General features: G+C 45.3%; 1 protein-coding gene across 1 annotated transcript in view; it reads right to left on the bottom strand.

Annotated features, from left to right (window-relative positions):
• UBTD1 (ubiquitin domain containing 1) overlaps positions 1–14,829 on the bottom strand; it is a 142,466-nt gene that overhangs the window by 21,595 nt on the left and 106,042 nt on the right. The window contains exon 2 of the mRNA XM_030202896.1: positions 13,837–14,064. Within this exon, the coding sequence (XP_030058756.1) occupies positions 13,837–14,064 (228 nt within the window). The remainder of the gene's footprint in view (positions 1–13,836; positions 14,065–14,829) is intronic.

Genomic DNA, 14,829 nt, shown 5'->3' with positions numbered 1-14,829 from the left:
AGGCAAAATAGTACTTTTTATCATAAAAATGATACATGCTAAACAGGTATCTCCCTCCTTGGAACACGGGGTCCAGAATGGACTCAGGACTTGGGTTTTGAGGTTAATGTTACCATGCTTAAGGGACTGGTTCTCTCTCCTCTAGCTAAGGTGATGAATGCCAATCTTAAGGAACAAATTTATAAGTTTGCCTTTCAAGCTTATTTATAACGCCTAATAGAGCTCTCAAGATGAGCATTGCTTCTAATAAAATGTGCAGAACAGGGGCTATATTGGGTCATTTATTTTGGTCTTGCAGAAGCATCCAAAACTTTTGGGAGTGGGTACATCGTTATATCATTAGAATATTGTACAAGCAAGTCCCCTATAGCCCCCAGCTCTTCTTATTCCATGATTGTTCAGCTATCAGATGCTCCACTACTGCACTAGAAAAGCTATTGCTTAATTATCTGTTTTTTTATTAGCTAGGAAATGTATCTTATTATAATGGCGTAATGAAACTCCACCGAACATGACACAGTGGTTGAATTTAGTCTGTACTACGATGGTCCTTGAGGCATAGAGCGGGTTGGGAAGAGGCCAAGGGTTGGGAGCCAATATGGAGAGGGATGCCACATAGGGTGCACAGCTGGGCTCTTAATTATTAACACAGAGGATCCTGCTTCTGCTTTGTAGCTGGGTCCTATTCCAGCATAAGGATCATCACTGGCTTTGGATCCTTCCTTTTTCTTTTACCTTTGTTCCTGTTAGTGGGGGGGGGGGGGGGGGGGGGGGGGAGGGGAGAAAGAGGTAGAGGTATAGGTGGGTTTGGTAATTGTAAGTCAGATACAAAAAAAAATTCTGTTACTTACCTTGTTGCAACAAGGCTGAGCAGAATGTTAATGTGATTCTTCAGATTTGCGTGTGCTGTACCTTTGGAAATTTCTGCCTGGTATTTACCAGTTCTCAATAAAAATTATTTTAAAAAAACCCCAATATAATATAAAGCCATAATGAAACAACTCATGAATTACAAGAATAAGAATCAAACCATGATCAGGTGTGTATACTAATCAAAAAATCAAAATATTACGATGCAGATAAGAAAAGTAACTGAAGGATTATCATACAAACACAAAGAGATCTAATTCCTAGTTTTAAGACCATGTGGGTGTAGTGTTAAACCTGAAAGTGCGCCTCTGTTCTGTTTTCAACAAAACATCATCAAGTTATCACCTCTGCAAAGCAATTTAATTTTAACTAATCCAGAAACCTGTAGTCCTCAAAGGAGTGACCTTTGTCAACAGAATGTTGTACTAGAGGTTTTTCTACTATCCTAGTTTAATTGCACTTTTGTGCTCTATCAATCTCTTGTTAAACTGTCCTTTGGTTTTTCCAATGTATACAAGTCCACATGGGCAAATACCTGCGTAAATTAGTCCAACACTCTTGCAGCTAGAAAACTGTCTAAGATCAAACTTTTCTCCAGATTGTGGGTCCATCAATGTTTTGCACTGCATATTCACTCCACACACTAAGCATCCTCCGCACCTATGATATCCAAAGGGTAGTCATGCCATGTCCTTCTTGGCCTCTGGCAATGCAGAGGAGACCAGAAGGTACCGAGGCTACTTCATCTCCTGTTGGGTAATATCAATTGCTTATTGCTGAAATGTTCCAGGTGTTGTGTAACATACCAATGTTACTTGAGAATTATCGTGATGTCTCTGATGCACTCTCCTCTTTGTTCCTGATTGCAGGAGTGAGTAATGTGGTTCTATTTGTGGATCAGCAGCCTGGCATTCATTTGAAGTGTGACAACCGTATTGTTTGGCGATAACGCAATTGATTGCTGTTCGTTCAGAATTACACCCTGTTGATTTTTTTCTCCTATAATATTAAGGTTTGAAAATCTAATCGAACCTTTAGACAATGTTATGAGACATTTCAGACTCCTGAAGCAGGCCGACAGGCTGAAACATGGCCCATATCGATTCTAGGGAATTAGAAAGGGTTCAAAGAAGAGCAGCTAACATTATAAAGGGGATGGAACTCCCCTCGTATGAGGAAAGGCTAAAGAGGTTAGGGCTCTTCACTTTGGAAAAGACGGCCAAGGGGAGATATGATCGAGGTCTACAAAATCATAAGTGGTGTAGAACGAGAAGAAGTGAATCATTTTTTTACTCCTTCAAGAAGTACAAAGACTAGGGGACACTCAATGAAGTTGCATGGAAATACTTTTAAAACAAATAGGAGGAAATATTTTTTCACTCAGTGGTTAAGTTCTGGAACTCATTGCCAGAGGATGTGGTAACAGCAGTTACTGTATCTGGGTTGAAAAAAGGTTTGGACAAGTTCCTGGAGGAAAAGTCCATAGTCTGCTATTGAGACAGACACAGAGAAGCCATTGTTTGCTCTGGGATTGGTAGTATGGAATCTTGCTACTATTTACGTTTCTGTCAGGAACTTGTGACCTGGATTGGCCACTGTTGGAAACAGGATACTGAGCTAGATGGACCATTGGTCTGACCCAGAATGGCTATTCTTATGTTCTTATATATAAGAAACTTGTGGTACTTTCAGTGTACATACATAGTGTGGTTTGGGTCACCTATACTGTTTTTGTTGTTCTGACCTTGGACTTCCTATAATAATCATTGACACAGAGGAGCTATATGTAAAAAAAATAAAATACAAAATGGGGAGCCATGACATGATCACATTATATGCAAGTTCACATTATTGTGAGATGCATTATAGTGGGGTTCCATTGTACATTCAGCACTGCTGTTTCTGCAATCCAGTGGGTGGGGAGGGGGAGGTTATACTGACCTGCTAATTACAGAGCTATATTCCAAGGGTACTGGATGATGGACATCAGACCCCTGGGTACAGATTTTAGAGAGACTTCTTCTGCTCACACCATATTTTTTTAAACCGTATTTTTATTGAATAGTCCAAATAAATACAAATCGAGCATAAAAATCAAATCCAGGTTATCACCACATGCAATAGCAACACTTTCAGTAGAGTCATAATTATAGCTCACCTAAACCAGTTTTAAATCTGAATTACACTCCAAGTTCAGTTACTTAACCCCTCCATATAAAATCTAATATCACAAGGTGCACACTCCTCCGATAATCATGTCCCTCAGTCACTTAAACTCCATGACTCTGTGGGGATACACATTTATATTATATTAAAAACAAGAGAGGCTGAAACAAACCCACACTCATTACTGTGAACACATATCAACAATAAGAAATATGGCTCTTGAAAGGGAAATTCAGGGACTCAATAGTTCTTGGATAACATGGCAGAAGGGGCTCCAAAACTTCCAAAAGCCTGTGAAATCTCTTCCCTTAAGGTCTGGGTCAGTTTCTCACAGTGCTTTGGTAGTCACATGTACGGCCATTTTTAAGGGCTGAGACACCCACCTTCATAAAGGCCACAACCCCACTACCGGCCAGTATCCAAGAATAGGCAGCATTACAAATATTACACCAGCCTTAGAACACACTTGCTCGTTAGAAAGAAAGAACAAGTCGGACTGTTACACATTACAACACAGAAACTACACGCTCACAAAACACTGTACCTCACCTTACACATATATACAAAAAATGGATAGAGCCTTAGTGAATACAGAATGGTCAATTTTAGAAACAGAAATTTGCACTCTCAAACTGGAGACCCTAAGAAGATGGACTATGCCTGAAGTATAACACTGGAGAAATGGAAACAAAAATACATTTTTCCCATGGCTGCCAAGAGACGGGGCAGGACCCGCTACCCCCTGCTCTGTCCTTTCCTGGTTCTCTTCCTACCTCTCCCTCCGCACCTTTAGTGTTCACTCTGGTGGATCCTCTTCTACTTCTATCCCTCTGCCTGTCGGCGTACCTCAGGGTTCTGTTCTTGGTCCCCTCCTCTTTTCTATCTACACTTCTTCCCTTGGTTCATTAATCTCATCCCATGGCTTTTCCTACCATCTCTATGCTGATGACTCCCAAATCTACCTTTCTACCCCTGATATCTCACCTTGCATCCAAACCAAAGTTTCAGCGTGCTTGTCTGACATTGCTGCCTGGATGTCTCAACGCCACCTGAAATTAAATATGACCAAAACCGAGCTTCTCATTTTCCCCCCCCAAACCCACCTCCCCGCTCCCCCCGTTTTCTATTTCTGTTGATGGCTCTCTCATTCTCCCTGTCTCCTCAGCTCGAAACCTTGGGGTCATCTTTGACTCTTCTCTCTCCTTCTCTGCTCATATCCAGCAGACCGCCAAGACCTGTCGTTTCTTTCTTTACAACATCCGTAAAATCCGCCCCTTTCTTTCCGAGCACTCTACCAAAACCCTCATCCACACCCTTGTCACCTCTCGTTAGACTACTGCAATCTGCTTCTTGCTGGCCTCCCACTAAGTCACCTCTCCCCTCTCCAGTCGGTTCAAAACTCTGCTGCCCGTCTCATCTTCCGCCAGGGTCGCTTTACTCATACTACCCCTCTCCTCAAGACCCTTCACTGGCTCCCTATCCGTTTTCGCATCCTGTTCAAACTTCTTCTACTAACCTATAAATGTACTCACTCTGCTGCTCCCCAGTACCTCTCCACACTCGTCCTTCCCTACACCCCTTCCCGTGCACTCCGCTCCATGGATAAATCCTTCTTATCTGTTCCCTTCTCCACTACTGCCAACTCCAGACTTCGCGCCTTCTGTCTCGCTGCACCCTACGCCTGGAATAAACTTCCTGAGCCCCTACGTCTTGCCCCATCCTTGGCCACTTTTAAATCTAGACTGAAAGCCCACCTCTTTAACATTGCTTTTTACTCGTAACCACTTGTAACCACTCCCCTCCACCTACCCTCCTCTCTTCCTTCCCGTTCACATTAATTGATTTGATTTGCTTACTTATTTTTTATTTTTTGTCTATTAGATTGTAAGCTCTTTGAGCAGGGACTGTCTTTCTTCTATGTTTGTGCAGCGCTGCGTATGCCTTGTAGCGCTATAGAAATGCTTAATAGTAGTAGTAGTAGCACTACCCCACTCGGGCAGCCCCCAACCTCCTTTGCCGCCACAGATCCTTCCTTTTCTATCGCACCCCTTCCTAGCCACGGCGGAAACAGGAAATAGCTGATGTCAGGAGGAGAAGGGACAAGGCAGGAAGAAGAAAGGACCTGCAGCGGTCAGAATAGAAGACTTCAGCCTGCATTGGTCTCCTGCTTGTGTGTGTATCGGCTGGGTTAGCAGCATGTTAACGTGCTCCTAACCCAGCCAGTACACACACAAGGAGACCAACGCAGCGGCAGCTTGCCTGAGCTGCCTTCTGCCATTGTGCCACGGAAATCTTGCTGACATGGTGGTACTATTGTGGGCCCCCCTTGGAGGCTGGGCCTGGGGAATCTTGCTCCTCCTGCGGCCCTGATTCCTCGTTACTGTGCAAAATACAAAGATATCAGAGATGTTGCTAATTTCAGATTCCCAAAACTTGCATATTCAAATCACTATACCAAAACTTTTTAAAATGTTTTCTGCTTTTATTATGTAATAGCGCAGTCTCAGAAGCCCACTTCACCCACTTTTATCAGGGACTGAGCTATTATGTCCTAGCTGCAGCGGCCACCTCCACGTTCTACCGTGGGCCTATGGGGATCGTCTGAAGACACTGCTTCTCTCTGGGGGGGGGGGGGGCACTCTCTGTATGCATTTTGGGGTGTGCAGAGCCTGGGCTCTTTTATTAATACTTGTGGATCATGGGTCAATTCTAGCAGATAACAGAAAAGGTGCGGAACTCAGTACCACCAAGCAAGGCTATGGAGTCTGTACACCAAACCTTTGACTCCAGCTCCTCTATTTTTCTACTGTCCGACTCCAAGTATAAAATGATAAATATATTATAATGTTGTAAGCTTTTATTTCGAAGCTGAAGCTAGAGTTGGAAGCAATTGCCACCGCGTACCCACCTCCCCCCCCCCCCCCCCCCACCAAACAAATATCTCCTAACACACAAGTTCCTCCACTCACAGCACATCTGAACAGGGTTGGTGCTAGAAAGCTCAGCTATTTTCAGTGCTTTCTCAAGGCTGGGGAGAGCCATGTATAAGAACAGCACTAAGAATACAAAACGTGGAGGGGCATAATCGAAAGGGGTGCCCAAGTTTTCCTGAGGACATCCTCGCAGAACGTCCCGGTGAAGGGGCGGGGAAAACCGTATTATCAAAACAAGATGGGCGTCCATCTTTTGTTTCGATAATACGGTCGGGGACGCCCAAATCTTAACATTTAGGTCGTCCCTAGAGATGGTCGTCCTTAGACTTGGTCGTTTCAGATTTTCGGCAATAATGGAAACTAAGGACACCCATCTCAGAAACGACCAAATGCAAGACCTTTGGTCGTGGGAGGAGCCAGCATTTGTAGTGCACTGGTCCCCCTGACATGCCAGGACACCAACTGGGCAGCCTAGGGGGCACTACAGTGGACTTCATAAAAAGCTCCCAGGTACGTAGCTCCCTTACCTTGTGTGCTGAGCCCCCCAAAACTCACTACCCACAACTATACACCACTATCATAGCCCTTATGGGTGAAGGGGGGCACCTAGATGTGGGTACAGTGGGTTTCTGGTGGGTTTTGAAGGGCTCACATTTACCACCACAAGTGTAACAGGTAGGGGGAGGGTGGGCCTGGGTCCGCCTGCCTGAAGTGCACTGCACCCACTAAAACTGCTCCAGGGACCTGCATACTGCTGTCATGGAGCTGGGTATGATATTTGAGGCTGGCATAGAGGCTGGGAGGGGGTTAGTGACCACTGGGGGAGTAAGGGGAGGTGATCCCCGATTCCCTCCGGTGGTCATCTGGTCAGTTCGAGCACCTTTTTGTGGCTTGGTCGTAAGAAAAAAAGGACCAGGTAAAGTTGTCCAGGTGTTTGTCAGGGACGCCCTTTTTTTTCCATTATGGGTTGAGGACGCCCATGTGTTAGGCACGCCCAAGTCCTGCCTTCGCTACGCCTCAGACACACCCCCGGGAACTTTGGTCATCCCCGCGACGGAAAGCATTTGGGGACGCCCAAAATCGGCTTTCCATTATACCGATTTGGTGATTTGGGTGACCCTGTGAGAAGGACGCCCATCTTGCGATTTGTCTCGAAAGATGGGCGCCCTTCTCTTTTGAAAATAAGCCTTATAGTCTGCCCCTCCAGGGCAAAAGCACATCAGAGCTGAATTTGCAGTCACCTAACGTAGGCACGATGCCTGGGTGTGGAAAATGCAGGCCTTTTATTTTCAGGCTTGCCAAGCACACACCTATGTAATGTTTACATATTTATATGCACACACACATATGCATAATTTTAAAGAGAGACCTGGAAGATCCAGCTTTACTGCTCAAGCCATTCAACTGTAGTATAATTAGTGTTCACCGGCTTGGAGCCTATGACACCAGTTTAGCTTAGTCAGGCCTAACCACAGATAAAGCAGGGAGGTTGTCTATTTGCACATGTAGAAGACCAGGTAAAGCAAACACACAATAGAAATCCAAAAAGAGTAAAATAAGGGGGATCCTTTGGTTCTGATGGACATAAGGAAACAGCTGAATGTGTAAAGACTCTATAGGTGGCAACATAAGATTTGGTGGCACAATGATACAGTGAGTATATGGAGAGCACCACAACTTGAACACACACAGGGGCAGTAGATATCAACATTTAGGGCTCGTTTTACTAACCTGAGGGGAAAAAATGGCCTTAGCGTGCCCTTATAAGGGTGTTTCCCCACACGCAAAGGCCATTTTTAGCATAGCTGGAAAAACAGGCAATTTTCCATTCTCCGAATTGCCATTAGCGTGTAGCCATTATAGAAATTAAATTTATAATAATAAAACATTAAAACAATATTTAATGATAAAAACAGTCAAACATTCATTTCAAATTGACAGAAAGCAGTTGAATGCAGCAGTTCCTCAGCATAAATTGTAACCGTCTTCCAAAAATAGGTACATTTTTACGGGCTTCCGGAAAGCCCAGTAAATCGTCAATAGATCTTATAGTAGAAGGCAACCTATTCTATAACCAAATCAAAAATTAAAGTAGGCTTGTGCCCGAACACACACTAGTAGAAGAACTGTAGCAGAGAGCAAAGCAAAACATCTCTCGCTCTGGGAGTGAAGCAATTGCTTAGGAACACAGCTTGGGAGCCATACCATGAAAAACCCCGAATGCTAACACCAACGTTTTAAAAACACAGCGTTTGCGAACAGGTAGCCAATGCAATGCAGAAAAAAAAATAAGCATAATAGGGTCTCGAAAGTCTACATTTTTTAAAAAGTAACATAGTAGATGATGGTAAAGACCTGTACAGTTCATCAAGTGTGGCAGCTGCAATAAACCATTCTATAATTTACATGTATTTCGGCATTTTAGGCATGAGCACAAACCAGGGGCGTAGCCAGATGATCAATTTTGGGTGGGTCTGAGCCCAAGGTAGGTGGGCATGGAATTCGGCCCGCCTCTGGTTTGCTCCTCTCTCCACCCCTCCCTGCTCACAAACCCCTAATATTAAATATTTGAGCTGGCAGGGATCCCTAAACCCTGTCAGCTAAAGATTTCCTCCTCCTCCTCGAGCAGCCAGCACTCTTCCGAACAGCAGCCGGCAGCACTTGCCTCAACCTGATGCTGCTGCCGGCAGGCCGTACATGCTCAGTGCTTTTGCATGTGCAAAAACTAAGCATCAGAGTTGCCAGGTGGAAATTTTTTTTCCCACCCAAACCAGCCTAAATCCAGCCCAAAACCCGCCCAAACTCAAACCCCGCCCCTGACACCCCCACCCCCGCGTCATCACCCCGCCCCCGCCGTCATCGGCCCCGCCTCCCCCGTCACCGCCTCCCTCGTCATCGGCCCCGCCCAGAACGTCACTAACCCCGCCCCCGCGGCTGAAAAAAATGCCTGAAAACCGCCCAAAAGAAAAAAAAGAAGCCCAAAAAACCGCAACCCGCCGCGTCGTGGAAAACCGCCCAATTGGGCGGTAAAACTGCCCACCTGGCAACACTGCTAAGCATGTGTAGAAGGGCCTGGTCTCGGCGTCAGCTCAAGGCAAGAGCTGCTGGCTGTCCAAGGAAAGAAAATCTTCAGCTGGCAAGATTTGGAGATCCCCACCAGCCACAGCAAGAGTGTCACCATTTTGGGTGGACCTGAGTCCAAAGTGGGTGGGCCCTGGCCCACCCAGGCCCACTTGTGGCTACACCACTGGCACAAACGAGCCCTATGGCTTGCGTGTATTTCCCCTGTTACGCTAGTATTATACAACAGGTGCTGAAATCTAGGTGCACTGTCACAGAATTGCCCTCACAGTGCAGGGATCCTGTGTGATTAAGCTTTCACCTGCTTCAGCCTTTTTGCTTAAACACAAAATGTGATACCCATGGCCACACCTGGCATTTGTCTAACAAGAGAGTTTGAAGAAACCGGGCGTTGACTATAAATAGCTGTAGCCTGTAACTACAAACTCATTCAGCAGCACCACCACAGCAGAGCTTCAAGCAGCCTTATTCTCAATGAACTCTCAGTGTGAAGAGCTTATTATCCTAATTTAAAAAGGGTTCCAACATTAGAAGATATTCACTGAGTGCTCTCACCTCCCAGTTTAATTGAGCAGCTTTGTCCTTTGAGCTCTGCACCAGAGGAAGACTCTACAGCTCGGTGTAATATTTATAACACTGTCTTTTCACAGGTGGGTTAGGGCCATTACTGGTGTGCTTAAGTTTCATGTATAGGTTTTGAATGTCTTTTGCAGGGTCTTGTATTATTTTGTAACGTGTCAGGCCCTATTTTAAAGCAGGCTCTGGGGTGGCCCTTGTCACCCAAAATAAAAATGCTCAGGACTAGTGGTTTTCATGTTCTGTGAACTCACCACACAAACAGAAACCAGTCTGCTTTAAACAAAGTGTCTGGCAGCAGAAGGATTGTGTACTGTTCCTGAGGTGATAATCACAATTTGAATATTGTTTGTAAGAGGGATAGCGCTATTGTTGGAGAATATGGAATTTATGATACAGAACTGAAGCATCAGGGTTTATGGCTAGATTCTGTACAAAGTGGCGTACCAAGGGCGTGGCAGTGGGGGTGGTCCCCCCTGGGTGCATGCTGCAAGGGGGTGCAAGGAGCAACCGCGTAGTTGTCGGCTCCGCCGGTTCCCTGCTCCCCTCTGATGCTCTGGGACAGGGAACCAGCGGAGCTGACAGCCATGTGACTGCTCCCAGCACCCCCAGGAGGTAAGAGCAATGTGCCGGGGTGTGTGTGTGTGTGTGTGTGTGATGTGCCGGGGGGGGGGGGGGGTGCGTAGCGGGATCCACCCCTGGTGGCAGCAGACCTAGGAATGCCACTGCCTGTACAGAATGAAAACAGACTTCCATATAGAATAATTTACTGAATGATGCTATCAATTATAATGTTGGTTTTACCAGGACGCAAAAACTAGGGGGGGAAGGTTTCTTTATGCATAGAAGGCTGCGGTGTCTTATATTACTAATTTAAAAGTGGGGGAAGGAGGGGTATAATGTGGCCACCCACCATACCTAACTTGCCACCCCAAATATTTATGTCTAGAGATGCCACTGGAGAGAGCGAGAGAACCTTCAAATGAATGTGACACACTCCTAATGAGTGAGGCTAGGCCCTTCCCTCCCAACCACACATTTTGTAACCTAAACAAGTCACATGAAACCCTGCAGGTAACTTGCAGGTCGGGGCTTGCAAGTTAATTTTCTAAGGAAAACTTCCTGGGGAGTTTCCCTTTGAAGAGTCAGATAGGGTGTGAACTAGGAGCACGGTTTGTAACAGCACACTTTCCACCTACATGACAGAGGGCACAAGATATTTATTTATATTATATAAAAAATATTTATAGCTCACATTATGTAAAAAACAAACAAAAAAAATCTAAGGTTACAATAATACATACATAAAACAAGCATCATTAAAAAATGTACAAGAAACAATTACAACTGAGAATGCATCCCACCATCTCATCTGATCATTATTAATGTGGGTACAAGTAGGGATGGATCTCCACAAGGGTATACAGGGCCCAGAACCAGGGACCCAAAGATCTGGGGAGGGGGGGCCCTTCTTATTATCTAGGCGGGCTTTGGATAGCAGTCTACATGTACTGTCCAATCGTTGTGTTTCTCAGGAACATGATAAAGCTGTTTATAAACTCTGCTGAAACCCTGACATTTACCATTTCTTCAATAACTTGATATTATGTGCACACTTGTATACATTTAAAACACTTGCACAGTTGCTTGTATAATGGATAGTAAAACCAGTGCTTTTTTGTAGAAAAAAAAAGGTACAAGGTAGCAGTACTCATATAGGGAAACATTAGGAGTGGGGTTACTATCATGGCTCTGCCCCTACAGTAGCCACACCCTTTTTACCAGACAAGGAACATATAAAAAGGCCATCAATGAAAATATTACACTAGTCCCTAGAATATCAACACATCTCTTACTGGGAAATAGTTTCTGTGTAGAAAATCCTATCAGCAGAATACTGCATCTCTTCCCTTCCCCTCCACCCATGTGCAGCATGTCCCCTCTCCTCTCCCTTTTATCAATATGGCAGCATGTTCCCCTCTCCTCTCCCTTCCATCCATGGGCACCTTGTCCCCATCTCCTCTCCTCTCCTTTCCCTTCCCTTCTATCCATGGACAGCTTCTCCCCTCTCCTCTCTCTTCCTTTCATACAAGTGCAGCTTCTCTCCTCCCCACCCCCCCCTGTAGGTCCAGAATCACCTCCTTACTTCCCCACCCCCGAAGGCTCTACAAACTTGCAGAGTTCATCAGCATTGCCCTTAGTGATTACAACAGACTCCCTCCAGCAGCTCAAAGGCTTTCCCTCTGTTGCGTCCTTCCCATGCAGCAACAGGAAGTTGTAAGAGAGAGAAGGATCCCTGGGCTGGCCGGAGAGCGCCTGTGGTAATCACTGCCGAGCCAGCAGTGGACTCCACCCCAAGAGCCAGCATGTTTCACTCTCTCCCCTTCTTCTCTTTCCTCCCTCCCCTTCACCCCATGACCCATTTCCTCTCTCCCCCCCCCCCCACCATTTTCTAGTATCTCACCTTCCCTTCCACCTCTGCCCCAGGTCCAGTATCTTTCCCTATTCTTCTTTCCCCTTCCCCCACTGTCTAGCATGTCTCTCATGCTCCCTGCCGCCCCCACCCCCTGGCCTGGGTAAACATTTCCCCATGCAACATCCCCCCCCCCCCCAAAAAATGTACCTTTCAATGTAATTTTCCTCTTTGGACCACTAAAAGTGGTAGCATTTCACATTCAGCTGTGAGCGTCAGCCCTGGAGTTCTTCTCTCTGCTACGCCCCTGCGAAAACAGGAAGCTACATCAAAGGAGGTGGGGTACAGCAGAGAGAAGGACTCCAGAGCCGACACTCGAGGTCAAATGTGAAATGCTGTCACTGTTAGTGATCTGAAGAGGAAAATCGATTTGAAAGATACACCTGGGGGGGGGGGGGGGAGGTGGAGAGAGAAACCAGGTCAGGACAGAGGCTTGTTCGTGGGGAGCTCGTAAAAAAAGCTGCTAATACACTGTACCAGTGCATACCGGCACAAAAAAAGCCCCGAGTAAAGCTATATACTTGGTAGTTGCAGCCAGGAAGGGGGGGTCCTATGTTCTAGTTGGCCCAGAGGCCCACAAACTTGTGATCTGTCCCTGGGTGCAAGCAGTGTGTTATATTCGACATAAATTATCTGAAATTTGTATGTACTGTCATAATTAGGAGGATGCCTGAGCATCAGTCTAAGCCTAACCCCAAAGTCCCCATCCCCAAGGAAATTATTGTGAAGGGAACACAGAGTATACAAGGAAACATGGAATTCCCGGTCTAGAATAGGGTCACAAGTGCACAGGAAGATTTGTAGAGGAGCAACTAGTGAAGGGAAGAGCCCTGGGGAAGATGAACTTCCCTGGATCTGTAGACAACATACAATGGCTCCCAAAGGGCCTAGGGTGGGGGAGCTCTTAACAGGACATAAGAGGCTTAAGGAACCCACCCCTAAGGAAGTAGAGGTACCTGAGATACACGAAGAGGACCAAATGTCCGATGATGAGTTTATGGATTGCCCTGATGCACTCAATTTCACAGAACATCAAGATATGGAAATATGAAAAGACAGAGGGGAATTCCTTTGTGCAAGAAAGACTCACCCACAACTTTCTGGTTGACAGCTATGGGGCAGGAGATAGTGCATGTTATGTGAGAAAACTATCCCAAGGGAGGAGCTGTCAGGGGTCCCCAGAGCTCTTAAAGCTGGGAGAGCCCAAATCAGGGAACAGACTAAAAAGGTGGTACTGGATTTCTTTTAGACCTAATTTGCATACAACTTACGGGCATTTAAAATCCGTAGATTTTAAGTTGCTGGGGAGGAATCTGGGGCTGGAGCTTATCTTGTGGACTTATACAAACTGATCTTAAAATATATGGTGTCTTGCTGATGTTTGGATTTTGAACTGGTTTGTTCACCCTGAGCATAAGGAGGCCCAGAACCAAGACCCTGCGAGCAGTCGACAGGATACGATAGACACTAGCCCTCTTAGGACTACCCAGGGATGTGGACCCTTCCTATGGAAAGAAAGACCCTTTACTTGGCTGTGCGCTGCAACATCCTGTGGGATTACTATATGGTCACTTCAAGTGCGTGGGACTCCCCAGTCTCCATCTGCTCAAACTTCAATTGTAAATACTAAGAAACAAACATTACAGCTTCTGTGCTACATAAGCTTTTCCATAAAGACAAATCTACCTCTGAGAGACATCCACATCCAGGTTAGGACCTCTAGAAAGCATCACTTACCATGAGGTAGGGTAATACTGCCACCATCTACAATGGCCTGAGCCAGCTCAAGGTCATTGGCTTCTATTGCATACGCTGCAGCTTTCAAGGCATCCCAGATCTCCTTGCGGCCCTCGAACGCAGGTGCAGTGTCCCAGAACTCGTCCCGCTTGCTTCGCAACTGCCCGTCTGTCATAGGGTAGTCACTTTTCCACTTGGGTCTTTCCTTTTTCAGAGGTTCATTGCGTCCTAGGAGAAAATTAAAGGACAGGTGTCAGAAATACACACACAATAGGTATAGGGTACCCCATACTCACTGGATGATTCTATAAAGCATTTTCCACAAATTTATTAACAAAAAATTATACCTGCTTAAACCTAAGCAGTTTACAATTTAAAACAAATGAACTATCATAAGACATAACCACAAAAAGCCACAAATTTAAGCTGCTGCAACATTACACTTTATCACAGAGAACCTCACGTTTGCTCCATAATGCTGAAGTCACAGCTCCACATGGACCACTACTCAGAAGGCCTGAACGAAAAAGTGTGTTTTCAGTGACCTTTTAAACTGCTGCAAAGTTGTAACAAGGTAACTTATTCCATAACACTGGTCCTTTTATTGTCAACCAGCATCTCTTGTCTCTGCATAGTCAATGTTTACAAATGATGGTACAACAGGTTGTCATAACCCATCAGATCTTAATCATCTTATTGCTCTTACTGATCATGTTTGGCACACACAAAACTGTTTGTGGGTATACATATGTAAAAAAAACACAAACAGTGCATCACAAGTAGGTGCTCATGGGGACAGAGAAGGACTACAGTTGCGTTAAGCCTGTTTTACTTGTGAAAAAAGACTTTTTATAAAATTGTACATTGCCTTTTAACCAAAAAGTATGATAGAGTGTGTGTGTATATATATATATACACACCCACACAAGGAAAATAGCCTGTTTTGGAACAAATGAAATGGGCCCTAGGAAGGCTATCGTCTAAGCGTTTTCT

This window comes from Microcaecilia unicolor, chromosome 5 (assembly GCF_901765095.1).
Source record: "Microcaecilia unicolor chromosome 5, aMicUni1.1, whole genome shotgun sequence".
Classification (NCBI taxonomy): Eukaryota; Metazoa; Chordata; class Amphibia; order Gymnophiona; family Siphonopidae; genus Microcaecilia; species Microcaecilia unicolor.
The sequence above is the reverse complement of the archived record's forward strand: the minus strand, read 5'-3'. Positions and strand labels throughout refer to the sequence as shown.